At 39.0% G+C, this 27,424-nt stretch overlaps 1 protein-coding gene across 8 annotated transcripts in view; it reads right to left on the reverse strand.

Moving 5' to 3' along the window:
- Positions 1–27,424, reverse strand: part of Gk (glycerol kinase) — an 88,266-nt gene that overhangs the window by 50,108 nt on the left and 10,734 nt on the right. For 5 of the 8 annotated variants that reach the window (XM_070040678.1, XM_070040679.1, XM_070040684.1 and 2 more), the window contains exons 2-5: positions 23,185–23,258; positions 20,896–21,002; positions 10,552–10,629; positions 1,427–1,510 (exon numbers count right to left, since the gene is read on the reverse strand). In XM_070040678.1, the coding sequence (XP_069896779.1) occupies positions 1,427–1,510; positions 10,552–10,629; positions 20,896–21,002; positions 23,185–23,258 (343 nt within the window). The remainder of the gene's footprint in view (positions 1–1,426; positions 1,511–10,551; positions 10,630–20,895; positions 21,003–23,184; positions 23,259–27,424) is intronic. The other 3 variants (XM_070040681.1, XM_070040685.1, XM_070040686.1) reach the window with 1 other exon arrangement.

Genomic DNA, 27,424 nt, shown 5'->3' on the forward strand with positions numbered 1-27,424 from the left:
AGTTTTAACAAGTACATATCAATCCTCAGTATTTTTAACTATTAACAGCTATGCATTCAGAAATCAATTTAGTGCATTTTGATTACCTACTTCAAAAATTGAAACAGGATAAATTTCAATGAAACCCCCCATACTATTAATATATTGAAATAAAAATAGGATTTGAATGATAAATATCAGAATTTTCTGCATTTGTTAAGATTACTAGTAACTTGTGGTACTTCAGTTTTCCTTATGTGGGTTTGCTATATCATAATATAAAATGTATCTCTTGCCAAGGAACATAGATAAATAAATTTGAAAGCTACTACCTTGGGCATTATTTTGTGCTCATCCTGGTGTTTAAACTCAGGGCTGGGGCATTGTCCCTGACCTTTTTGTGCTCAGGGATAGTGTTCTACCACTTTGAGCCACAGTGCAATTTCCAGCTTTTTCAGTAGTTAATTCAAGGTAAGACTCTCATGGACTTTACTGCCTGGGCTAGCTTTGAACCATGATCCTCACATCCCAGCCTCATGAACAGCTAGGATTACAGATATGAACCATGAAAGCTCAGCCATTGGACATTTTGTTTTGTTTTGTTTTTGTTCGTCATGGGGCTTGAACTCTGGGCCTGGGTGCTGTCTCTCAGCAATTCAGCTCAAGGCAAGCACTCTACCACTTGAACCACAGTGCCACTTCTGGTTTTCTGAGTGGCTGAATGGAGATAAGAGTCTCATGGACTTTCCTGATTGGGCTGGCTTTGAACCATACTCAGATCTCAGCCTTCTGAGTAGCTAGGATAACAGGTGTGAGCCACTGGCACCCGGCCCATTGGACTTAAAAAAAATAACATTAGCTTTCTAACACTAGTGTTTCTCCTATTTTAATAGCTTGGACATTCACTGAGGAGTTTAATGATCCTTATTGCAAAGGCTCAAACACTGGAGGTAGACTCATGAACCCAAAGTTCTACATTTGGCTTTTCTACTAACAAGCTTTGTGACTAAGCAAATCTTCTTTTTGGCCTGGATTTTCTAAATATGAAAGGAGGCTGGGCTAAACAGTCTCATGATATTTATGTTGTTTTAACAGCCAAAGACTTTAAGGGAATTAGAATACATGGACTGAATTAGTAAAACTGCCAAAGAGAAAGATGTCAGTGGTTGACATACTACCAAGCAATTCACCAATGCTCCCAATTAATGAAATTAAGAACAAAAACATTAGAGAACTCATTAAAGAAGCTAAGATGGCAACATTAGATTTGCAGAAGACCAAACACCAAAGAGAAGAGCCCAAGCTGGAAAACTAAGCCCCCTGTGTAGCTAATTTCTGAGAACAATCAAAAGAAGTGACAGAACCAGATCTGGCAGCAGCAGTCAATTTTCCCCAACATGTCTGAGTTGGAAGGTTGGGAAGTGAGCAACAGCCAGAGCACCAATACCTGAGGAAGTACCAGCAGCTGGAACTGAAGAGCCAGAGGGAACAACGGCAACTGGAACTGAAGAATCAGGAGAAACTGGAGCAGCTGGAGCATTAGAAGAAATAATGGCAATTCATGCTAGAGATGGCCAGGTTCAAGATCAGTGTACTCTTACTGACCACATAGGAGGGAGCAGACCACTTGGGTTAAGTTCATCAGAATGAACGTTTTTCTACACATTTGAGTGTAGAAAAGGAAAACAAAGAGACATGGAGTGGAAAGGGAATGAAGAAAAGTCCAGTCTGAATGTCTAGTTCCAATAGTACTCCTTTTTGGATGTTTCTGATTCAGGATGAATGACAATGAAAATGCATCCTAGTTAGAAAAACAAGTGAACTGAAATGATGCATCATGGACTGGATTGGAATCATCATGTATTTAGGGAGCACACAGTGGGATGTTAGAAAGGAATAAGGAACATGTTACCATCTGTGTTATAGCCATCTGCTGTAGGAAATGAAAGGGGTATTTTGGGCAAGCACAGTCCCAAGAAATCACTTTCCCAGTAGGGCAACTGGAAGTAAAGGCCACCTCCCCAGAAAGGAATAGCATATGTTTAGAGCAAACAGGGAATTGCTAATTCCCAAAGTGATTAGGGCAAAAAGAGGAAAATAGATGCCTGGGAATTCAGAACACAATACATCCTTGCTTCTAGAAGTTATATCCTTTATCTAGACCAAGTAAATTAGAATTAAATGGTATAAAAGAGATATTAAGTGATTAGAAGACTCAAATGTAAAATATCAGTTAAGTTTAAATATAAACTACCCAGTATTATTAAGTTATTGCAAAATATAACCGTACATCTTTACCCAGGATTCCAGAGCTATAAGACTTTTCAAAAGATCTATATCAGGGTATCAGTAGCTCAAGCCTGTTATCCTAGCTACTCAGGAGGCTGAGTTCTGACGATCGAAGCTCGATGCCAGCTCTAATTAACAACACACAAAAAAGGACAAAAATGGAGGTGTGGTTCAAGTGGTAGAATGCTAGCCTTGAGCAAAAACAAAAACAAATGAACAAACAAAGCTCAAGGACAGCACATAGGCCCTGAGTTCAAGCCCACGACTAGCACCAAAACACAGAAATGTGTAATAAAAGAAAAAAATAACAATGTTACATAACTATGAATAGCCTATATTACACAAAAGTAATAATAACTTCCTTCTACTGGGATGTGCTTATAATCCCAGCACTTGGCAGACTAAGGCAGGAGGATGAAATCCCTGTCCAACCTTGGTTATGCGTAGCTAGACTCTCTCAAAAAAAATTCTGCTCCTTTTCAAAGAAAAATTTAAAAACAAACACTACACACTGTTATTGTGAAAGGCCAACTTGCTTAGGGACTTTCGCGGTTTCTCATGTATGGGTTTCTTTCTTGATTCTTTGAAACAAACCTCAGTTCTACAAACAGAAAAAAATAATAATAAATAAAACAAATGAGCTCAAGCTATTTTCAGGTCTTTCCAAAGATGCTAACATAGGTATATAATCCCTGCCCCACAGTTAAACATGGTTTTTGAAAGGACAGAGATGGTCAATATCTAAAAGTGTAACTGCGTAGTTGTGTTACAGGGAACTTTTAAATCCAACAAACTGCTTGGGAAAAGCATTTGTAATGCACTTTACATAAGAAAAAAGTTAAGACAAAGAAATGGTTTTGTTGTGGATTACTTTCTTTAGTATATCAGAAATCTTGAACCAGTAATTTTGCCTCACTGTATATTAGTCCCAGTTATGGATGGTATTTTATGTTAATTCATAGATTATGTTCTACTGAAAGCAATCAGAATGAGGGTTTGAATTGACTGCCATGGACACAGTCAACTGAGTCATCTAACACAGCCAATAATGGGAAAAGTGAGCATCCTGCCTAGGTTGGTTACAGTAGCATTAATGAAAAAAGGGTGTGGACACACTACATGTGGCCTTTTTTTTTCTGATCCTGTGGCTTTAACTCTGGGCTTGGGTGCTGTCCCTGTGCTTTTGTCCTCAAGCCTGGTGCTCTACCACTTGGACCAGAGCTCTCCTTCTGGGTTTTTTTTTTTTTTGGTTATTATTTGGAGATAGGAGGCCCATGGCAAGGCTTTGGTTACTCAGGCCTATAATCCTAGATACTCAGGAGGCTGAGATCTGAGGATCTCGGCTCAAAGCCAGCCAGGGCAGGAATGTCCATGAGTATCTTACCTCCAAATAAACCACCAGAAAACCGGAAGTGGCACCATGGCTTAAGTGGTAGAGCACAAACCTTGGCCAGAAGAGCTGAGGGACAGTGCCAGGCCCAGAGTTCAAGACCCACAACCAACCAAAAAAAAATGTGGCCCATGGACTTTCCTGCCTTGGCTGGCTTTGAACCTTGATCCTCAGATTTCACCTCATGAGAAGCTAGGCTTGAGGCACTAACACCTGTCTAAATGTCACTTATTTAAGCTTTCCCTTACTCTACAAAAGTAGAGTTGTTTGTAGTTTAAAACCAAACCTCTTAGTAACAATAAATTACAGTAATTACTTAGAAGGGTTAGTTTTGAAAGGAATGAGCTATAAATGGTGTGTGTGGGGGGGGGGCTCTTTAGCAAAGATTATTTGCCAAAATAATTAATGCTAAAAGGAGAAGAGAAAAGTAGCAGGGAGACAAGGATAACTGAAGAAAGTGAGAGAAGCCAAGGGTCTGTTTCAGATCCAGGGCTCTAAAGCTCTCTCCAAATCCACTAATGACATCATCTTAGTAAAGCTTTGTATCATGGCATAGGAGAAACAGTGATATCAAGTGACTTTCTGCCATTTTAGATACCACATTACAGTTTACCTTATTAGTCTCAAAATTAACAAGTAACTTCTAAAAAAGGCCATCTGTATATCCATGGACTATTGGAACTTTTCCCTATGCTTATAATGCTATCTGTCAGAAAACAATAAACAAGCATGCCTTTGTTGCAAGTACCAACAGCCTTTCTAAGAATTTAGCATTTCTCAGTATTCAGCTTCTCCATTAAACCCATGCCATGGCCACCAATGAGGTCTTCAAATCCTCCTATCTTGGTTTCTTTATTACTATACTGGGAATGTGTGAATTTATTCCTTACCAAGTATACCTGAGCCATAAAAATGCCCATATACACATAAGAAAAATCTAAAAATATGGGCTGGGAAAGTGGCTCAGTGGTAGAGCGCTTGCCTTGCATACATGAGGCCCTGGGTTCAATTCCTCAGCACCACATAAGCAGAAAAAGCCAGAAGTGGCACTGTGGTTCAAGTGGTAGAGCGCTAGCCTTGTGCTGAAGAGCTGAGGGATAGTGCCCAGACACAGAGTCAGGTCCCACAACTGACCAAAAAAAAAAAAAAATCTAAAAATAAGACTAAAAAGAGCTCCTCTCATTTGCTCATGTAGTATTATTACTCATCAGTTATGTAATTCAATAAGTAAAAACAGAGGAAAATGAAGGCAAGGAAAGCCAAGAGACTGTTACAAGAAGGAAAAAAAAGAAGGAAGAAAGCATACAAAGAGAGCTATGAAGTGAATGTTCTGGATTGCCTCAAAATTCATTCCCCCCAATCCTAACACCAAATTCGAAGGTATGAGGAAATGAAGATTTTGAGAGATACCCTCATGAATGGGATTATTGCTCCTAAAAAGAGACAGGAAGGAGATTGATTTCTTACACTCTACTCTCTGTCATATGAATATGACAGTCATCTGCAAACTGATACTGAATCTGCTGACACCTTGATTGACCTCAAACTTCTAGCTTCTAGAACTGTAGTAAATACATTCCTATGGTAGAAACCACTTAGTCTATAGTCTTTGTGTTCTTAGTCTGAACTAATACTGAGGGAATAAAAAGTATAAATACTAGCTCATGCCTGCCATACTAGCTACTCAGAAGGCAAATATCTTCAAAAAGTCTATGAGACTCTTATCTGTGAATAACAAGCAAAATGTTAGAAGTGAAAATGTTGCTCAAGTGGTAGATTGCCAGTCTTGAGTGAAAAAAGAACTAAAAGAAAATGCCCAATTCCTGAGGTCAAGCTCCTGTACCAACACCAAATTTTTCTATTAATCATGTCTGATGTTGCTGTAGGAAAAGGCTGCTAAAACTTTATTTTTTTTTGTTGGTTGTGGGGCTTGAACTATGGGCCTGGGCGCTGTCCCTCAGCTCTTCAGCTCAAGGCTAGCTCTCTACCTGAGCCAGAGTGTCACTTCCGGTTTTCTCATGGCTTATTGGAGATTAAGAGTCTCACAGATGTTCCTGCCTGAGCTGGCTTTGAACCACAATCCACTGATCTCAGCCTCCTGCGTAGCTAGGATTACAGGTGTGAACCACCAGCGCCCATCTTAATATTATTGTGATAGCTTCAATAGAAGACCTACATCCTACATGCAGATAATGACATTTTAGTGTCTTTCTTAAAGTTAGATGTACAATCTATTCTTTGTAATTATTTAGTGCCTTGTCTTCTTAACTACTTGTGTTCTCTTCCATTCAGTTCAATTCCACTTTCTCCTTCCAGCTTCCTAAATCCTATCCTTAGGATACATTAGGGTACATTTGAAAGTACCCAGCCTGCTTAATCACTATATGGCTAGGGTTCACTACAGAACCTCGAACATAGAAAGGTAACCTAAACTTTTGGTGGCTAAATTTACATGAATTTATACAGTGAATTCATTTTCATAGATGCTTTCAGCAGAGTGGTATGTTTGAAATACATTCCACCAATGTACAATGATAAACTTTCCTTTATCATGACTTTCATCCCAAGCTGCCAGTTGTATCAAGTCTACACTATTGTGAAATGCTTTCTATATAATCAGCAATCCTGTATATCCAAATAGGAGCACATACTTTAGGGTTGGAGACTGTTTATGTTCAAACTGTGGCTTTATGCTATACAACATTGAATTAAGCTACAGTGCTTTTCTATAGTTAATTTATAAAATAAGGCCAGCAAAGCCTATTTAGAGGATCACTGAAATTAAATAATCTGGGTAAAATAGATAACATGATACCACAGGAATAGTAGCCCTTGGTTCTACTAACAGGGAGTCAACCTTATACTCAAATGTAATCCATCTCTTTACTCTTCTGTGAAATGTGTATATGTTTTCACCTTTATAGCTTATGTACACTATTGCTTAATTCTTCCCTCCATTAATTGGACTTAACACATGCATCAAGGCCCAAATGAAGTATGACCTATACCATGAAAAGTATGCCACAAACTTAAAATCCATACTGACATGGGCTTGTTTTAATTCCTATTCAATTTATTTTTATTTTTATTCTTTGCCAGTCTTGGGGCTTGAACTCAGGGCCTGGGAACCGTCCCTGAGCTTCTTTTACTCAAGTCTAGTACTCTACCACTTGAGCCACAGCGCCATTTCTGGCTTTTTCTGTTTATGTGATACTGAGGATTTGAACCCAGAGCTTCATGCATGCTCGGCAAGCACTCTACCACTAAGCTGTCCTATACAATTTAGCAGCAGACAATGATTAACTATTCCCTAATTTCTTGTTAGTCTCTCTCTAAAACTAGACTACAAAGTGCTTTATAAAAATAACTAACAAGCCGGGCACCGGTGGCTCACACCTGTAGTCCTAGCTACTTAGGAGGCTGAGATCTGAGGATCACAGTTCAAAGCCAGCCAGGGCAGGAAAGTCTGTGAGACTATAAACCAGCCAGGGCAGGAAAGTCTGTGAAACGCTTATCTCTAATAAACCACCAGAAAACCAGAAGTGGCACTGTGGCTCAAGTGGTAGGGCACTCGCCTTGAGCTGAAGAGCTCAGGGAGAGCACTCAGGCCCAGAGTTCAAGCCCCATAACCAAACAAAACAAAACAAAATAAAACCCTAACATAATTTATATTCTTTAATACCTAGAATAATATCAAAATACATTAAAAGGTTCTCAAATCAAACATGGCCAATATAGAAAAAAAAAGGCTCTTCATTAGGATAGGTACAGAAGGACACAGATAGAAGAGAAGCAAAATAAGTTAAGAGTAAGCACATCACAGAAAGATTTTCAGGTAAATTATTTACTAATTTTTTCACTGCAAGTATAACTTTGACTAATCTAGTTACATTACTTTAGAATGAGTAGTCAAAGTCCAAAGTTTCATTTTTACAATTCAAAGTAGAAATTTTAAAAGGAACTTTCTGGGAAGTGGTAGAATACTAGCCTTGAGCAAAAAGGAGTTCGGGACAGTGTCCTGACCCTGAGTTCAAGCTTTATGACCTACCAAAAAAGAAAAAAAAAAGTAAAGAAAGAAAAAGAAAAGCAGAAAAGAAAAGAAAGGCAACTTTCTGGCTTCCATCTTTTCAATTTGCTAGGGGAAGGATTAAAGTAAAACCCTGTTGTGGATTCTTATAACTGTATGCTACTTAATCATCCACTTTTAAACAGAGGCTTAACTTTGTCAAATCACAAGCAGAACTCAGTCACCCTTGATATAAGTTCCAGTTCCTCCATAAAGCAGTTCACCCTGGTGATACCTCCCCTAAGTACCAGCTACCTATAGGCTACTGGATTAGCTTTTTGACTCTCATATCCTACATGGACTGAGTAGATTTAAAATGACCTCTAGAAACTTGTGTTTAAACACAGCAAATAGAATAATTCTCGGAAGGATATTTGTTTGGATCATGACTTGAACACAGTAAGGTTTTTGGCCATACCTGCCTGCCTGTCTTCTCTTTTCCTGCTTCTCCTTCTCTTTTTCCTCCTGCCTCCATCTCTATCCCTCCCTCCCTGAGCTATCTGATCTTTCTCTGTATGTCCCAATGGCCTGAAACAAAAACAAATTAATCTTGTAGACATCATCACTAATGAAGGAGTGCTGCAATGTTCTTTACCCTAAATACAACAAAACCCATATAATTGAAAAGTAAGCTAATAATAACTTCCAAAAATATTCTCCTAGTAGTAATCATTAATTGTAATAATTTGCCTTACTTATATTCACAGTTAAATGGTCATAAGAATGTCAAACTGAAGTTTAAAAACATGTATTTCTATGCAATGTGTGTAGTAAGATATTTGCTTGCAGAAAAATACAAACTTAAAGTGAAGGATATTTTCACATGTAAAAAGGGAAATATGGCACTCAATCCTGGTTAAATTGTTTAACTTTTTTTTTTGTCGGTCATGGGACTTGAACTCTGGGCTTTGGCGCTGTTCCTGTGCTCTTCAGCTCAAGGCGAGTACTCTACCACTTGAGCCACAGCACCACTTCCAGTTTTCTAGTGGTTTATTGGAGATAAAGAGTCTCGTGGATTTTCCTGCCAGGGCTGGCTTTGAACCGTGATCCTCAGATCTCAGCTTCCTGAGTAGCTAGGATTACAGGCGTGAGCCACTGGTGCCCAGCTTGTTTAACATTTTAAAATTCTTTCGTAGAAAAATTTTGGCTAATGTAAGAGACATATTCACTGTCCACAAAGTTGATTACTGAAGCTATGTTAAAATGTATACATCTATATGTTTAATAGAGAATTATTAAGTAGTAAAAGTTGAAGATAAATTTGTAGTTATTTTCCTGGTCACTAAAATTATAGGAAAAAAATGTTAACTAAAGTTTTTTTTTTAAAGATATGTGGTTATCTCTGTTCATCACCTTTACAATAACATTCTACATGGCTTGAAAAAGATACATGATTGCAATGCTTGAAAAACATGTTTTCTTATAAGACAGTAACAGTAAAATACCTTATCTTTTTAATAACTACTCCAATGAATTCAAATATTTTTACAATGCACATTGTTCACTTATTTTCTATTTCATTTTAAATCATTTTTTATGACAGTAATAGATTTTGAACTCAGGTCTTGTGGTCCTGCTAGGCTTTTTCACTCAAAGCTGGTGCTCTACCACTTGAGCCACATCTCCACTTCCAGCTTTTTACTGGTTAATTAAACATGAGTCTCTCAGATGTATCTGCCCAAGCTGGCTTTGAACCTAGATCCTCAGATCTCACCCCTCTAAATAGCGAGGATGACAGGCATGAGACCTAGCATCAAGCTCACTTATTTTCTTTCACACAGTAAAGTAACAATCCTCATGTTGTAGTATACACCTGCAATCCCAATACAAGTATAAATACATATATATTATATATACAAACACATACATATATCTATATATGTGTATGGATATGAATGTGTATATGTGTATATATATATATATATATATGTATTACTGAATTAAACATATAGTAAAATTAACTCAATCAATTCACTATGGCTGGGAAGTGGCATGACCATTGTCCCAGCACTTGGGAAGCTGAAGTAAGCAAAAGGATTACTTGAGCCCAGGTATCTGACACCAATGTAAGCAATAAAAGGAAATCCCATGTCAAAAAAAAATTCTCCTATCTGACAAGTTCTACCTTCATTTCCTATCCCCCTACCACAACCTAGAATTTGATTAATAAACATTGTGATTTCCTATTTATGACAGATTTTTTTTAAACAACACAATTTTCCTTATAGGAAGTGGCAATTTCTTTTAGTGCTCATCAAGCATCATATGTTCAAAATGATGCTGTAAAATAACCTATGGTCATTTATATCTGAGATGTCATACCCCAAATTATGACATCTTTGAATTTCTTTTAATGCCTGCTGAAACAGCCACATTTATAACAGAAGCAAATGAGAGACTTGTATTTCATTTTTATAACCCAAGAGGTCCAGTAATTGAATTATTGAATGGAAAGAGGAAGCATGGAAATACTTTACAAATAGATAACAGTGAGCATTTGTTACTCTGAATTTCTGTGAGGGCAGGAGGAAATGAGATCTTTTAGATGTCAAAAGCACAAGGACTACAAAACAGTTCTGGCAACATTCACCCATATATATAGTACAAATAATAGTAAATAGTGAGTGTAGGAGATAGTTAATTTAATATGTGAATAAATGTGATCGAAAATAAAATTTGTAACAGCTACTTGCTTAGACTCTTTGGCCCTTTCCATCAGATTATAGAAAACATGAATACATGCTGTTTTTAGCTAGACACCTTAGCGTGACCACATGTGTCAGGTGGAAAAAGGCCTTGTACTGGTGCCCTGTTCATGATAGCTTACCCACAGCATTGTAGAGAGGTTCTCCAGTTAATTTGTCCCAGACTACGGTGGTTTCCCTCTGGTTGCTAACACCAATAGCTTTAAAGAGAAAATTAAACACAAGAAAGTAGAAAATTAAAACAAGCAGAAAACTACTTCAAGGGAATAGGTCATTTAAACACCAATTTTGGAGGGAAATACAAAAGCATTTGTAGTTTATTTTCTTGGAGCATCCCTGAGAGAAGTGAACACATGATATCAGATTTGTTTTTACTTCTACATACTCCTCCCACTTCACCACCAGCACACAATGATATGAAACCAGATTAATATCTAAAGGAAAAGCTCCAAGGTTGCCTTAAGGAATACAATAACTTTCCAAGTTCACAATATTCAATTTACTATTGTGAGCAGACCAACAATCACCTTATTCATTTGTTTACTAATTGCTACAAGAAATTTTCCTTCCTATGGCTGTGCATATGTTCATACAAAGTATGTTCTACATTTTACAAAAATAACCATAGAAAAAAAAAACTTACATGCTGAGCAACCTCCTGGTTATTTGCAAATTCAGTTTTACTCGTGTGTGTGTGTGTGTGTGTGTGTGTGTATGTGTGTGTGTGTGTGTGTGTGTGTGTATGTGTGTGTGTGTGTGTCCTGAGACTTGAACTCAGTGACTAGGTGATGTCCCTAAGTGTTTTTGTTCAACGTTAGCAGTCTACCACTTGAGCCTTAGTTCCACTTACAGCTTCTGGGTGGTTAATTGGAGATAAAACGTCTCATGGACTTTCCTGCCCAGGCTGGCTTTGAACCATGATCCTCAGATCTCAGCATCCTGAGTAGCAAGGGTTACCGGCATGAGCCACAGGCACCCAGCTTATTCCTATATTTTAATATGTCACAATATATGAAAGTTTAAATCAGGCATACATACAGTATGTCATGGGCCCAACCTACATGTAACTCAGGGACTATAATGTTATAATGAGTAAAAATATTGATTGGTACCATATTTTTCAGATCAGCAGGGATCCGCTAAGTCAAGATTCTCAAACGTTCTAAAATACCAATGCCCAAACCCTGGTCAAAACATTTCAAATTAGCTGACATGGGGTGGGATCAGAACACCAGTACTGGTTCTTAAAACTCCCTAGGTGATGCTAGTGTACATCCATCCCACGTGAGCCACAGCACCACTTGGCTGGCTATGAACCTTGATCCTCAAATCTCAGCCTCCAGAGTAGCTAGGATTATAGGACTGAGTGACCGGCACCCAGCTAATCAACACTTTTGATGCTCAAATCTCCTTGAGAATCTGGGCATGAGGATCTTGATTTCAAGACAAGCATGGTCTACATAGTAAGACCCTGACTTCAACAGCCCAAACTAAGTCTCCTTGAGAATTCTGTCAAATGACCACCAAGACAACACTTCCAGTTTCTCAAAGCAGATCTCTACTGGGACAGAAGAAGGAAGAAGAGGAAGAAGATGTGTAGAGGAGGAAGAGGAGGAGATGGAGGGACGGAGGATTAGGTGGAGGAGAATGAAGCAGCCAGGAAAAGTTCAGGAGTCTAGGACCTGGAGAACCCCAATTTGAAGCTAACCAGAAAAATCTCTGAGATTCTCTCTCTAAAAATAATCAGCAAAAAGCAGGGCTAGAGTCATGGTTTAAGTTGTAGAATGACAGCAGAGTAAGCAAGCAATTACTAGGCTTTGGGCCAAAAAGCACTACAGCCAAAGACAAATCCTAGGGCTAGGTTATATAACTCAATGGTACAGCAATTGTCTAGCATATGTGATGACTTGAATTTGATGATCCCTAGGTCCTCAAAAATCCTTTTCCTTACAGCTACCACCTATACTTCACAGTCATTTTTTTGGAAATATAAAAATAAGGTTAATCCTCCTTTTATATTTCAGTACCTAAACTTGAAGACTTGTCCTTCAAATTTTTCAATTTTGTTCAACTGCTTCTGTTTCAATATGGTATAGCATAAAGTCCCTTCAACAATTCTAAGAATATGCAATGATCTGTCCACACATTTAAACTCTTCCCTCAGAATGGAAGCCCTGGTTTCAATTCCTCAGTACCACATAAACAGAAAAGCCAGAAGTGGCACTGTGGCTAAAGTGGAAGAATGCTAGCCTTGAGCAGAAGCAGCTCAGGGATGTTGCCCAGGCCTTGAGTTCAAACCCCAGGCCTGGCAAAAAAAAAAAAAAATGAATGGAATAATATTATGGCAATGCTCTGACTGGCCCAGAACAAAGGGAACTATCAGATCTCCCTTGCTCCACTACTACTCATGCAATGCAAATATATATATATATATATATATATATATATATATATATATAATTTAACACTTTCCAGTGAAAAGGTGTTCAAAAACAATTGAAATACTGCTCCCAAGAAGTTCAGGGGAATAAAGTGCTGTAAATTAACTTAGAGAAATAGGGTAAATTGAAGGGATTCTTGGTTATTTGTAATGACGAACACCAAAAAAAAAAAAAAAAAGTTGGAAAAAGAAATAAAGATAAGATAGGTGAGGGTGGACATAAAGAGACATGGTCCTGATATATAATGACAGAAGTAGATTGCTTCCCTTCTGGTGAAGGAAAGGAGGGAGGAAATCCACACAGTAAGTACAGAGATTGGAAATGGAAAAATTAGAGGCCATGAGCATCCACTTTCTCTGTAAAGTCATAGGTGACATTATATGCTCAAACAGATAGGGCCGCGAAAAAGTAGAATTGAAATCTAGGTGGTAGCTGTAATGATAGCACTCAGGAAAATTTAAGTTTGAGGCCAATTTGGCCTACGTAACAAGCTGCAGGCCATTCTGTTTATAACAAAGATTGTCACAAAAAGTGTATAATAATAATAATGGGAACAATTCTGTATGGCTAATGCTACAAAGCCTAAATAGCTGAGGTCCAAATTACAATTCTGGGTCTCCTGTTTAATAGTTTCTTCTCTTATAAAATGAAGAGAATGAAAAGTTCTCACTTGAGCTGGGAATGTGGTTTAGTGGTAGAGTGCTTGCCAGCATGCATGAAGCTCTGGGTTCAATTCCTCAGTACCACATACACAGAAAAATCCAGAAGTGGCGCTGTGGCTCAAGTGGTACGGTGCTAGCCCTAAGCCAAACAAACTCAGGAATATGCCTAGGCCCTGAATTCAAGCCCCAGGACTGGCAAAAGAGAGTTCTCACTTTACAAAAAAAAGTAGGGGAGATGGGAAGAGATGGGAAGGGATGGGAAGGGGAAACAAAGGAGGAGGTAACAATGCTTGATAAGAAATGTACTCATTACCTTGCCCATGTAATTGTAACCCCACTGTATGGTATTTTCACAATAAAAAAAATGTAAATACGCAAAAAAAAAGTATAACTTTTTGAGAGGCACCAGAGGCTCTTGCCTATAAACCTAGTTGCTCAGGAGGTTGAGACCTGAAGATTGTGGTTCAGAGCTAACCTGAGCAGGAAAGTCTTTGAGACTCTTATTTCCAATTAAATAGCTGGAAGTAGAGCTGTGGCTCAAGTGGTAGAATGCTAGCCGTTAGAAAAAAGAAACTCAGGGAAAGCACCTAGGCCCTGAGTTCAAGCCCCAGGACTGGCAGAAAAAAGGTATCACCTTTGTTAGCTGGGTGTCAGTGGCTCATGCCTGTAATCCTTGCTATTTGGGAATCTGAGACCAAAGCAGCCCAAGCAGAAAAGTCAGTGAGAATCCATGTCTAATGAATCAGCAAAATGCTGGAGGACTACTTCTTGCTTATGCTAGCATGACCAAGAAAGTAGAACATGAAAGCCTGAGTTCAAGCTACATTAACAGCACAAAAACAAAAAACTAAAGTTCCCACCCTTACAATGATGAGCCAATATATATCATATGCATCAAAAATGCTACTTATTGCTGATGACATTGTCATTATTACTGAGGAGAGTGGAGTCAGAGTTGCAGAGAATGAGACTGAGCTAAGCAGAACACAAAGGAATTCTCCAGAAGCTCTACAAGTATAAGAGCAGGACCTGGGCAATGGGTTGCTACAGTATAGTATTATGAAAATGATACTTTTCTTAGTAACAACTTTAATGTGAAAACATAATGAATTCATGATCAATTAAACTCTCCACTTTTCACTAGTTTTCCAGCAAATCAGTTAGCTGCTTTCTTACCTATAATCCTTGAATTAAATGCCTGTCATGCTACTTTTTATTGGCTCCTTCTGGCTTGTATCCAGACTCTAATCTACAGTTACTTTCATCTGATCCTTTGGCCATTGGTTGTTCCCTGACCACTCCTTCTTTCTCCTCTATTTTAATTCCATTCCTTCATGTCAAGTGAAATTGCTATTCTTGCAGACAATCAAAGTCCATTAAAGTAGCTTCTCAGGATTTTCTTCCAATAACAAACACATTTTAGTACCTTCAGCACAACCAAGTTTTATGCAATGCCTCTGAGCTTTTCCAATGTTCTAGCCTCTTGTCATTGCACCCTAAAATCCTGTATGCTTTTAAAGCAAACCTGTTAATTACAGTACATGTGCCTTTCATGACTCTTAATTTTTTATTTATTTTTTTGTCAGTCATGGGGCCTGAAGTCTGGGCCTGGACACTGTCCCTCAGCTCTTCAGCTCAAGACTAGCGCTCTACCACTTGAGCCACAGTATCACTTCCAGCTTTCTCTGCTTATGTGGTGCTGAGGAATCGAACTCAGGGCCTCATGCATGCAAGGCAAGCACTCTTACCCCTGAGCCACCTTCCCAGCCCTTGACTCTTAATTTTAATCCCTTTCTAAAATTAACATTCACTCTAGGCATCCACACAGAATGAGACCAAAGGAGGATATTCTTAGGGAAAAAAAAGGCACAATGCCTATGAGCCTCTGATCATATAAAACATTTATCAAAACGAACCGCAGAAAATGGAAACAAGAGGTGTTTTCTTTATTATTGTTTTTGTTTTACTTTCTGCCTTATTTGTTCATTTATTTATCTATCTTTGGGAGGGTCAAGAGGGCACAGCAATGGAGGGACAAAGGTGAACAAATGCAGCTGTGGTACTCACTAGACACTATGTTGAAAATGAACTATACAACTTGTGGGTAGGGCTGGGAGGGAAAAACAGAGAGTGAGGGAAGGAGTGACATTGTCCAAAAAGAAATATACTCATTATCTGACTTATATACCTGTAACCCCTCTGCACATCACCTTCATAATAATTTTAAAAATAAAAATAAACAAAATAGGGCTGGGAAGGTGGCTCAGTGGTAGAGCGCTTGCCTTGCATGCCTGAGGCCCTGGGTTCGATTCCTCAGCACCACATAAGCAAAAAGAAAAAAGCCGGAAGTGGCGCTGTGGCTCAAGTGGTAGAGCGCTAGCCTTGAGCTGAAGAGCTGAGGGACACCGCCCAGGCCCAGAGTTCAGGCCCCACGACCCAAAAAAAACAAAAATAAATAAATAAATAAACAAAATAATATTTTTGGGTTTTCAAATTCTCCTCTCTGGTTCATTCATTTAGAGGCATATGAATGTTAAATGTATAAAAAACACACATTTCATTGTCCATAGTCTTTCATTAACAGATTTCACAATCAATATGAATTGTTGCTTTTCTGTGTATACCAGTACTGGGACCTAAACTCAGCAACTCTCAATCTCTTGGCTTTTTTCCCTCAAGGATGAGGATCTACCACTTGAGCTATACCCCTACTTCTGAATTTTTGCTGGTTATAGGGATAAGTCTCACTATGTTCAGCTGGGTTTTGAACCTCAATCCACAGATTTCAACCTCCTGAGCTAGGATTACAGGCATAAGCCACCAACACCATTACAAATTGTTCTTGTAGCTACCAAGCCCATACTGTACCTACATATTCAGTAATAAAATTAAACTAGTAAAAACTAACATCTAAAACCTCTGGTTAAATTTTGTTAAAAGTGCTTGTAAAAGCTTATAATCAGCTGGGTGCCAGTGATTCACACTTGTAACCCTAGCTACTCCAGAGGCTGAGATCTGAGGATCATGGTTCTAGCCAGCTTGGGTAGCAAAGTCCACTCTTATTTCCAAATAACCATTCAAAAGCTAGAAGTGGTATGGTGGCTCAAAGTGGTAGAGTGCTAGCCTTGAGCAGGCCCTGAGTTCAAACCCCAAAATGGACTTAAAAAAAAAAGGTTATAATCAGCTAGGCACAGCAGCACACATTGAGATCCCAGTACTCAGGAGACTGAGGCAGGAAGATTACTGAGTTCAAGGCCAGTCTTGGGCTACAAAGCCAGACTCTGACTCAAATTAAATAAAAATCTCACAAAAATTATTACAACAGTTAAAAAATAATATACATAGAACTGGCTAGGTGCCAATGGCTCATACCTATCGATATCCTAGCTACTCTGGAGGCTGAGATCTGAAGATCATGGTTCAAAGCCAGCCAGGGCAGAAAAGTCTCCATGACACTTTTTTCTCCAATTAACCACTGAAAAAGCAGAAGTGGTGCTGTGGCTCAAGTGGTAGAGCACTAGCCTTGAGCACAAATGCACAGGAACAGCACCCAGGCCCTGAGTTCAAGCCCTACAAATGACACAAAAAAAAGAAGACTTGTAAGACACTAATAATTATTGTGTTGGTAGCATTATGTGAATCCTTTTAAAAATAAAAATAAGGGCTGGGTGCTGGTGGCTCATGCCTGTATTCTTAGCTACTGAGGAGGCTGAGAGGATTCTGGTTCCACTTTAGCCCAAGCAGGAAAGTCCATGAGACTCCTATCTCCACTAAACTACAAAAACAACAACAACAACAACAACAAAACAAAACTCCCCAAAAAGCTGGAAGTGGAGCTGTAGCTCAAGTTGTAGAACTCTAGCTTTAAGCACAAAAGCTCAGGGACAATGCCCCAGGCCCAGTGTTGTTAAAATCCTAGGACCAGCCCACTTCCCCACCCCCACCCAAAAAAAGGAAAGAAAGAAAATTAGACTGGGCACAGAGCTCAGTGGGTAAGGCACTTAGCATGCTAAGGGCACTCGGTTTGATCCCTAGTATTGACATAAGTCCATTGATCACAGTGAAAACACATTTTAGAAAAAAGAAAAACCTTAAAAGTACACAGCAAAGTGAAAATTATAGAGCCAGGATTATAGACTTGAGCCACTGATGCCTGGTGTGTTTTAATTTTAGAAGCATTGCTCCTGGTGATCTGAAATCAAGGAACTTTTAACAGATGAAACCAACAAAAACCAATGAATCAGGAATTTGTTACAGAAATATAACCCTAAGGATGTCAAAAACTATTAATGAATATCAGGTAAGAGTGTAAATGATACTACTTTTCAATTAGCAAAGGAAATATTTGAAATGTAGGAATTATAAACTAAAATACTTTCGGATATTATCATCAGTGTGTCTCAAAAAAAAAAAAAAGGAGGCACAGGTCTAAGAATTCAGGAACTGTACTTGAACAGCTCTGCCAGTAAACAGTTTTATGACCTGCAGTAAGTCTCCTTCCCTCATTACAACTCCTAAAGAGAGTTAGTTACTTCAGATGATGGGAAGATCCTTTACAGCTTTAACTGTTTGGGATCTAGCATTCTATTTAGGAAATTGGCAATGCAAATTTAATAAATTACTGAGGAAAAATTAGTGCAACTGGCCTGGTACAGAAGGACTTGTAAGATGTTTTCACCCTTGGCCATAGGCTGGTAGCTGTAGAAAAAGAGGTACTTGGTCACTTTGGCTCACATATGGGTTTTATACTGGCCAACCTAAAGAGAGCTATGTGTGAATTCTTGGCAACCAGTTAGTGCAAACCAAAAAGAAGTCACTTAGGTAGGAGTTGTATGTCCTCCTCACAGATCACACACACACACACACACACACACACACACACACACACACACACACACACACACACACACACACACACACACACACACACACACACACACACACACACACGGAGAGACAGACACATTGGAGAAATAGGAAGAGATTGATTAGAATACCTCATATACATGTGTTGAAATGCCACAATGAATTTTCCTCCCTTGTATAGCTAATGTGTGATAATAAAAAATGAAAAAAAAATATGGTGCCCAAGTAGGTCCAGAAAGACAATAGCTCAAAGAAATGGGGTATACAAGTCTTCTAAATTTTAGTAACTGCAATACTAAAAGAAGTTTGAAAGGCAGGATTAATATGCATATGATATTAAGAATTAACAAAAGAGGATGGGAGCCAAGGACTCATGATTGTAATCCTAGCTATTCAGGAGACTGAGATTTAAAGATCATTGTTTTTAGTCAGCCTTAGAAGACAAACTTGAAAGACTCTTACATCCAGCTAACTACCAAAAGGCTGAAAGTGGAGGTGAAATTCAAGTGGTAGACCATTAGTCTTGAGAGAAAAAAGCTAAGCAAGAGTATGAAACCCTGAGTTTGACCCCATGATCACCACAACAATCAATAAATTGACAAACTGTTCCTAGGTGTTTTCTTTTTTAAAAATCTGTAATAATAAATGGGGGTAAATAATATTAAAATGTAACTATGTATGAAGATAGCATAAGGAATCTCACTAATAGTTCCTGAAGGATAAGGATTGTGGGGAAACAAGGAGAGAACAATGGGGGGGGGTATTATATGCATATGTGAGAAAGTGTGGTGAAATGCTTTTGTACAATATATGCCAAAAAAGGAATGACAGGAAAGTAAAACAGGCTCTATGAGGAGGCAGTATCAGCTGGGGTTGGGAGAACAGAATGGAGAGGGTAAGTAATGGTGAATATGTTCAAAGTACTTTATATGCATATATGAAAGCAGAATAATGAAATCTGCTGAAATTGCTTTAAAAGGGTGAAATTGGGATGAGAGAGTGATAGTGAGAATGATCGTGAGTGAGTACATGGTACGCATGCATAGAGATGTCACAATGGAAAAGTTATACAATTAATGCATGCTAATAAAAATCTTAAAAAATCTGTAATAACAGAAATAACTACATTATTGCTGATTTTCCATTTATTTGTGATCAGTGGATTCTTATTATTACTATTCCTTCTTCTGTGGATTTGCTGAAATGAAATATTGATTATATGAAAGTTTCTGTTTAAGCTTAAATACATTTTTACTTATACAAATACAAGGAAGTCTCTGGTAAGTCATATAGCTATGACAATATGAATCACAGTGACCCACTGTTTCAAATAATAATGAAAACAAGCTATAACAATAAGCTATAAAGAGAGAGCAGCTGCCTCTCTAGGCAGTCTTTATTCTGTTATATCAATATTGGGTGACTGGAATATTTTATCTTCCCATTTAAATGATGAAAAAAAAATGTACATAAATACCCCCATTAAAACTACTAAGAATATAGAGAGCTCTGTAACAATTGTATACTTTCAAGTAAGTATTTTGAGGAAAGTTTACAATTGTAGCATTTGGATTTCAAACTCCCTTCCCCTACCTCATTCCAATTCTTCCCTTAATTAAGGCATCCTCATCTATTCCAGTGCCAGTAAAAAATAGAGGGCATCTCTTCTCACCTCACTGATCTATTACCATGAGCAGTGGTACTTCTTCCCCTCCTTCATGCAATTGTTGGTAGGGGCTTCCACAGTAGCCACTGGTCTCCCAGTGTCCACACTTAGGCCATTACAGTCCATTTTCAACTTAGCAGTTAGGGAGTTCTACTTAAACTGCAAGTCAAGTTCTGCTGCCTGGCTTAGAACCTTCTCATGGCTCCCTGTGATACTAACAGCCAAACGCATAATCATAGCTGACAAGCCCCTACACCTATCTACTTCTCCAATTTCAGCTCCTGTTGAAAACTTTGTACCCACTCCCACTTGCACCTTAACCTTCTTTTACTAAACTTTTGACATGCTGCCCTTCTTTCTGATCCAAAACTGACCCAATTTATATTCTCAAATCAGGGCTGTTGCCTGTGCTGCTTCCTTTTCTTCCATCTCTTCCCCTCCATAGCTGCCTAGCTGATGCCTTTTGGCCTTTAAATCTCAGCAAATGTCATCTCCTGAGAGAGGCATTTCCAGACCACTGAATGTGAAGTAACTGCCTCTAAGCACTCCATTCAGTTTTTTAAAATGATTTCCGCATGGAACTTGTGAGTATCTGAAATTAGCTTGTATTTGTCACATTTTAGCTCGTCTCACCCTCATCAAGATTAAATATTCATAAGAACAGAGACCTATTCGTGTTCACTATTGATTCCTTAAGTTCTCTCAGCAATGGCTGGCATGGACTAAAATGGCTGGCATGGACTAAGCACTTGGTTATGAACTGAAAGAATAAATTAGTGAATGTGATGGAGAGTCATACCAGATAAGCAAAAGATAGGCTCTTAAAAATACCTTTTATGTTGGAAATATCGATATTGAGCTGTCCAAGTTTCTCGCATGTTTTCTCTATACACTCATAGACAGACTGAAGAATTTCCTTTGGGTCTTGTTCTACCCATCTTTGAACAAAAGAATGTATAGCATTAGTCTACAAGAAATCAATACAAAAGTAACTTAATTCTATAGAAATTTTCACTTATATAGGCTCTCTTGGAAGGATGGTAGATACCAGCAGGAAAGGGTAGTCTAACAAAGAAGGTGAATTAGGAAGAATTTGGTTAAAGTAGAGCTGTAGTTCAAGTGGTACAGTACTAGCCTTGAGGACAAATGCTAAGGAACAGTGCCCAGGCCCTGAGTTCAAGCCCCAGGACCCATATAAAAAAAGGAAGGATGATAAAGGAGAGGTGGAGATGAATTTGATAGGGTACATTGTATATATGTATGGAAATGTCACAAAAAACCCTCCCTGTATAACTAATATATGTCAATAAAAGCCTTTTTTAAATGTTTTATTAAAATTTAGGAAACATTTTAACCTCCTTCTAATAACTATTTCTCTAGGTAAGTGATTGATCTAAATTTTCAGACTGAGTCTCAGAGCAATTTTGGTAAGGTATTAGCAACTCAGAAGCATAAAGGCTAATAATAAATGAGACGAGCTGTCTTGGAGAATTAAACTGATTTAAGGAAACCCAAAAGTAGAAGCAACCCAAACTAAAAAATTCTACTCAAAGATCTGGAAACCGCAATGAAAATTCAAGTGTCTTTCTTCCCTGTCTTCCTCAAGCCTGGCTAAATGTTTCCTTTTCCTTAATAAGTTCTATCACTAAATTCTCTTTTCAAACCCCAATCTCCTATTTCTAATCCACACAAGTCTTAGTTATCCTTGTTCTAAATAGAGGACTCAGGCCTATGATGTCATTTGAATGCTACTAACATATAAAAAGCTTATAGGGACTCTATTTAAAAATCAGAGAACTAGGCTGGGATGTAGCTCAATGGCAAAGCCATTACCTAGCAAGTCCAATGTCCTGGGTTCATTCTCCAGTACCAAAAAAAGAAAAGACAATTAAAAAAAACAATTAAAAATCAGAGAACTAAAGTCAGGCACCAGTGTCTCATGCCTGTAATCCTAGCTACTCAGGAGGCTGAGATCTGAGGATCATGGTTCAAAGCCAGCCCAGGCAGGAAAGTTCGTGAGATTCATCTCCAATAAACCACCAGAAAACTAGAAGTGGTACTGTGGCTCAAGTGGTAGAGCTAGCCTTGAGCTGAAGAGTTGGCCCAGATTTCAAGCCCCACAACCAACAACAACAACAAAAACTCAAGAGAACTGTTTTCATGAAAAGATAATGAATCATATGAATACACCTATCCAACAAACAACTTAGAACTTAGAAGAGTATTTCTATCAATCCAGAAGGCTTTTTCATGTTCCTTTCAGGTCAGTCACAAATGCCGTAGGAAATCACTTTATTGATTTCTACTGTTCTAGATTAGCTTACTCTATTCTTAAATTTCAGATAAATGGAGCCACAGAGTATGTACTGCTGTGTACGTTTTCCATTATCTATCAAAGCAATGAGATTTATTCATACTGTATCCACTCACTTTTTAAAAATGCTGAATAGTATTCCCCTATAACCTGTTCCATAATGATAGACATGAGTGGTTTTCAGTTTGGAGCTATTATAAGTAAAATAGCTATAAACATTCATATGAAAGCCTTTCAATGACTATCTCTATTCAATTTCTTTGGGATAAATTTCTGCTGCTGCAGGTGTGTGTTTAATTTTTATACAAAAGTACCATATAGTTTTCAAGGTGTTTTATCAGAAATATCTTTAAATTTTAAACCAATATGCTCAAAATCGTATTTAATTGCTATTACTACACATGAACACTATTCTCAAAAGGGATGGTTATTTTTGTATTAGATATGTAAATTTCTTCAATAAATCCTTTCATTTAAAAAATTTAGACTCGAGTAAAACATCACTTTGGCAATAATGGGGATGCAAATATTAATGACTTCAAAGTTAACAAAGAACTTTGGATACTTAATATTCTTTTGCGATCCTTTATCCATTACTATCCTGTTCTGTTACTGAATTCTCAAGTCATCAATTACCCACATATTTTTGCTGAACTACTGAGTTATTGCTTCTTTTCTTGACCAGTCCGAGTCCCTCAAGTCTTCTCAAGAGAGTGGCCAAATTTACTTCACAAATCCACAGAGCATGTGGGTAAAATGAATCAATAAGCCTGACGTGTCTTTACATATTAAATTAGGCAACATACCCTTCTCTTGGGAATTCCTGTTTTATTTCCACTTGATGATGACTAAGAAGTTCAGCTGTTTTTGAATTGAAAACCTGGGAGAGGGGGAAAACACATTTAATATTACATTTAAAATGTAGGTAGAGTGGCGCTAGTGGCTCACGCCTGTAATCCTAGCTACTCAGGAGGCTGAGATCTGAGGATCATGGTTCAAAGCCAGCCCTGGCAGGAAAGCCCATGAGACTCATGTCCCATAAACCACCAAAAAACTGGAAGTGGTGCTGTGATTCAAGTGGAAGAACACTAGCCTTGAGCTGAAGAGCTGAAGGACAGCACCCAGGCAAAAAGCCCCATGACTGTGGCGCATACCTACCATCACATCACTGGGGAGACAGATTTCAGACTTTAATCTCAAACAATAAAAACAAAATGCTAGGCACAGGGTGGCTCTAACCTGTAATCCTAGCTATGAGGAGGCAGAGATCTGACCATTGCTATTGCTATACAAGACCAGCCTAGACAGAAAGGTTCATAAGAACTCTTACTAACAATTACCTACTCAAAAAAAGCAAAGACCTGGAGCTGTGGCTCAAGTGCCAGAGTGCTAGCCTTGAGCAAAAAGGCTCAAAAAAAAGGAGAAATTATTATTTTTTATTTTTTTGTCAGTTGTGGGGCTTGAACTCTGGGCCTGGATGCTGTCTTTACGCTCTTCAGCTCAAGGCGAGCTCTCTACCGCTTAGGCCACAGTGCCACTTCCAGTTTTCTAGTGGTTTATTGGATGTAAGAGTTTCACAGACTTTTCTGTCCTGGCTGGCTTTGAACCATGATCCTCAGATCTCAGCCTCCTGAGTAGCTAGGATTACAGGCGTGAGCCACTGGCACCCAGCTGAGAAATTATTTTTGCTTACATCAATCATCTTCTTTTGCAGGTAGTAGAACATGAACTCAGGGCATGGGTGCTGTCCCTGAGCTCCTTTGCTCAAAGCTAGCATTCAACCACTTTGAGCCACAGCTCCACTTCCATTTTTCTGGTGGTGAATTGGAGACAAGAGTCTCACAGGGGGCTGGGAAGGTGGCTCAATGGTGGAGTGAGTGCCTTACATGCATGAGGCCCTGGGTTCAATTCCTCACCTCCACATAAAACAGTAGGTAAAAAGCTGGAAGTGGAGCTGTGACTCAAGTGGTAGAGCACTAGCCTTGAGCTGAAGAGCTGAGGGACAGTGCCCAGTCCTAGAGGTCAGGCTCCAAAACTGACAAAAAAATAGTCTCACAAATTTTCCTGCCCTGGCTGGCTTTGAACAGCAATCCTCAGATCTCAGGGTTCTGAGTAGCTAGGATTACAGGTCTGAGCCACCAGTGCAAACAACTTTTTGTCAGTCATGGGACTTGAACTCTGGGCCTGCGCGCTGTCCCTCAGCTCTTCAGCTCAAGGCGAGCACTCTACCACTTGAGCCACAGCGCCACTTCCGGTTTTCTGGTGGTTTATTGGAGATAAGAGTTTCACGGACTTTCCAGCCTGGGCTGGCTTTGAACCATGAACCTCAGATCTCAGCCTCCTGAGTCGCTAGGATTACTGGCGTGAGCCACTGGCGCCCAACTCAATTTATTTTTAAATAAAAACAAACTTATGCACATTAAGAGGAAAATCCTTCTTTTTTTTCCAGTTGTGGGGCTTGAACTCAGGGCCTAAACCCTGTCCCTGAGCCTTTGTGCTCAAGGCTAGCACTCTACCACTTGAACCACAGTGCCAGTTCTGGTTTTTGAGTGGTTAATTGAAGATAAGATTCTCATGGGGTTGGGTGCCTAGAGCTCACACCTGTAATCCTAGCTACTCAGGAGGCTGAGATCTGAGGCTTTCTGAGGATTGAGGTTCAAAGCCATCTGGGGCAGGAAAGTGTGTGAGACTCTTATCTCCAATTAACCACCAGAAAACTGGAAGTGGCACTATGGCTCAAGTGGTAGAGCGCTTGTCTTGAGCTGAAGAGCTGAGGGACAGCGTCCAGGCCCTGAGTTCAAGCCCTACGACGGAGAAAAAAAAAAAGATTCTCAAGGGGACTTTTCTGCCCTGGCTGGCTTTGAGCTGATCTCAGCCTCTCAAGTAGCTAGGATTACAGGAGTGAGCCACCAGCACCCGGCTAAATCCTTATTTCTAAATAAACCAAACAGACTGTCTAGTTGCAGGCAAATACTCAAGCAATTAGCAGTACATTTCCGGAACAGGAATAACAAAGAAAGCTGACATTATACTAATGGTGATGGCAGAGGTTCCATTTTCCATTCATCTTAGATGCACAGACAGGGTCATATGATGCTCAGGCAGGGATGCACAGTGTGTGCATTCCTTTGAAGGGAAATCCAGTGATGCTTCTAGCTCTTATAAAAGGAAAATAGAGCCCTGTCAGCAGGGAGAGAGGTACACAGGCCCCATCCAGCTCTCTCCAGGCCCTCTCTGTGAAACCTTTGTCACAAAGGCTGACCCTCAATGTAAAACTCAAAATCAAAGGATGAAAACTAGAAAATTAGTTAAGTGCTATACAATGTCCCATATTTTAAATTCTACTAATACTTTTTTTTAAATTAGCAACAATTTCTATATATGAGATAGTATCTACACTTTAGTGCCAATGCCTATTTTAGTTAAAATTAACTCTCCAAATCATTGTAATTATAGCAGTAATGTCATTTCCAATTAGTTGAGAAAGTATTTCCATGCCTAGATTTCATATGAGGAAAAAATCACTTTGAACGCAAACCAAGAATAGAAAACACTGAAATGTTGCCTTTCTTTTGTCCTCACTATACATATTTCCTTTCCTAAATAAAATAAAAAATAATGAGAGGCTGGGATGTGGCTCAGTGGTAGAGTGCTTGACTAGCATGCATGCAGCCCTGGGTTTAATTCCTCAGTACTACATACACAGAAAAAGCCAGAAGTGGTGTTGTGGCTCAAGTGGTAGAGTGCTAGCCTTGAGTTCAAGTCCCGGGACTGGCAAAAAAAAATAATGAAACCAAAAGGAAAAATTCTGACATCCTCTGAGAAGATAAAGTATTTATCTTACAACGCAAAGTTGACACATGAATTATAAGTACCTGGCAGAGCTGGGTAGATAGATGTCTGGTGCCTACAATCCTAGTTACTCAGGAGGCTAACATTTGAGGATTGTGACTAAAAGCCAGCCCAGGCAAGAAATCCAGGAGACTCTTATCTCCAGTTAACCACCAAAAATTCCAAGTAAGTAAAGCTGTGGCTCAAGTGGTAGAGCACCAGCAAAAATACTTAAGAGACAACACCCATGTCCTGAGTTCAAGCCCTAGGACCGGCTGGCATACACACACCCAAAAAAGGTGTCTGGCAGAACACCATGTCATACACTGATGACAACTTAGCATTCAAGTACTGTCTTATTTCCAGAAGTGTGTTTTGAATTGGTACTCAAATAAATACTTGTTGAAGGTCTAAAACATATGGTCCACTACCAGCACTTATTAGGAGAAGCATTATCAAATAAAATAAGCAACGGCAACAGGTGGCAGATAAACTCTGATACAGTTATATCAATTTTTTTTGTAGGTCGTGGGGCTTGAACTCTGGGCCTGGGTGCTGTCCCTCAGTTCTTAAGCTCATGGCAAGCACTCTACCACTTGAACCACAGCACCACTTCCGGTTTTCTAGAGGCTAAATGGAGATAAGAGTCTCACAGACTTTCCTGCCTGGGCTGGCTCTGAACTGCGATCCTCAAATCAGCTTTCTGAGTAGCCAGGATTATAGGTGTGAGCCACCAGCACTGGCCAGTTATATCATTTTATATTACTATTGCTATATTATTGTGTTACTATTTCCCCATGGTTTCAGTTCTCTAAGAGTTAAGAAATGAAGTATACCTGCTTGCTAACTAGATTCTCGAATACCTCAATAGTAAACCCATGTGAGTCTATATGCACAGGTTAAGTCCCTCTTCCATCACTTCCTATTTTAACAAGGCGAACTTCAGGATCCTCATACTCAACAGGAATCCATAGGCCTTTGGTACAGGCACACAAAAGAAAAAGAATTCAGGAAAATTCTATATTTGTACTTACAACATGAAGGCATACAATCACATAGTATTTGGACCTACCAGAATGGAGAGGCCTAGATCTCCTTGTTTCCTTAGAGCTCTGACACTTAGGAGAAGATGGCTACCAATTTTAGGTATTTGAGATCTGGCCTAAGTACCACTCCGAAGTTTGTGGGACAGCTTATATGGTATGATATGCTTAG

Source organism: Dipodomys merriami, unplaced genomic scaffold, assembly GCF_024711535.1.
Source record: "Dipodomys merriami isolate MVZ:Mamm:240054 unplaced genomic scaffold, mDipMer1.0.p SCAF_3, whole genome shotgun sequence".
Classification (NCBI taxonomy): domain Eukaryota; kingdom Metazoa; phylum Chordata; class Mammalia; order Rodentia; family Heteromyidae; genus Dipodomys; species Dipodomys merriami.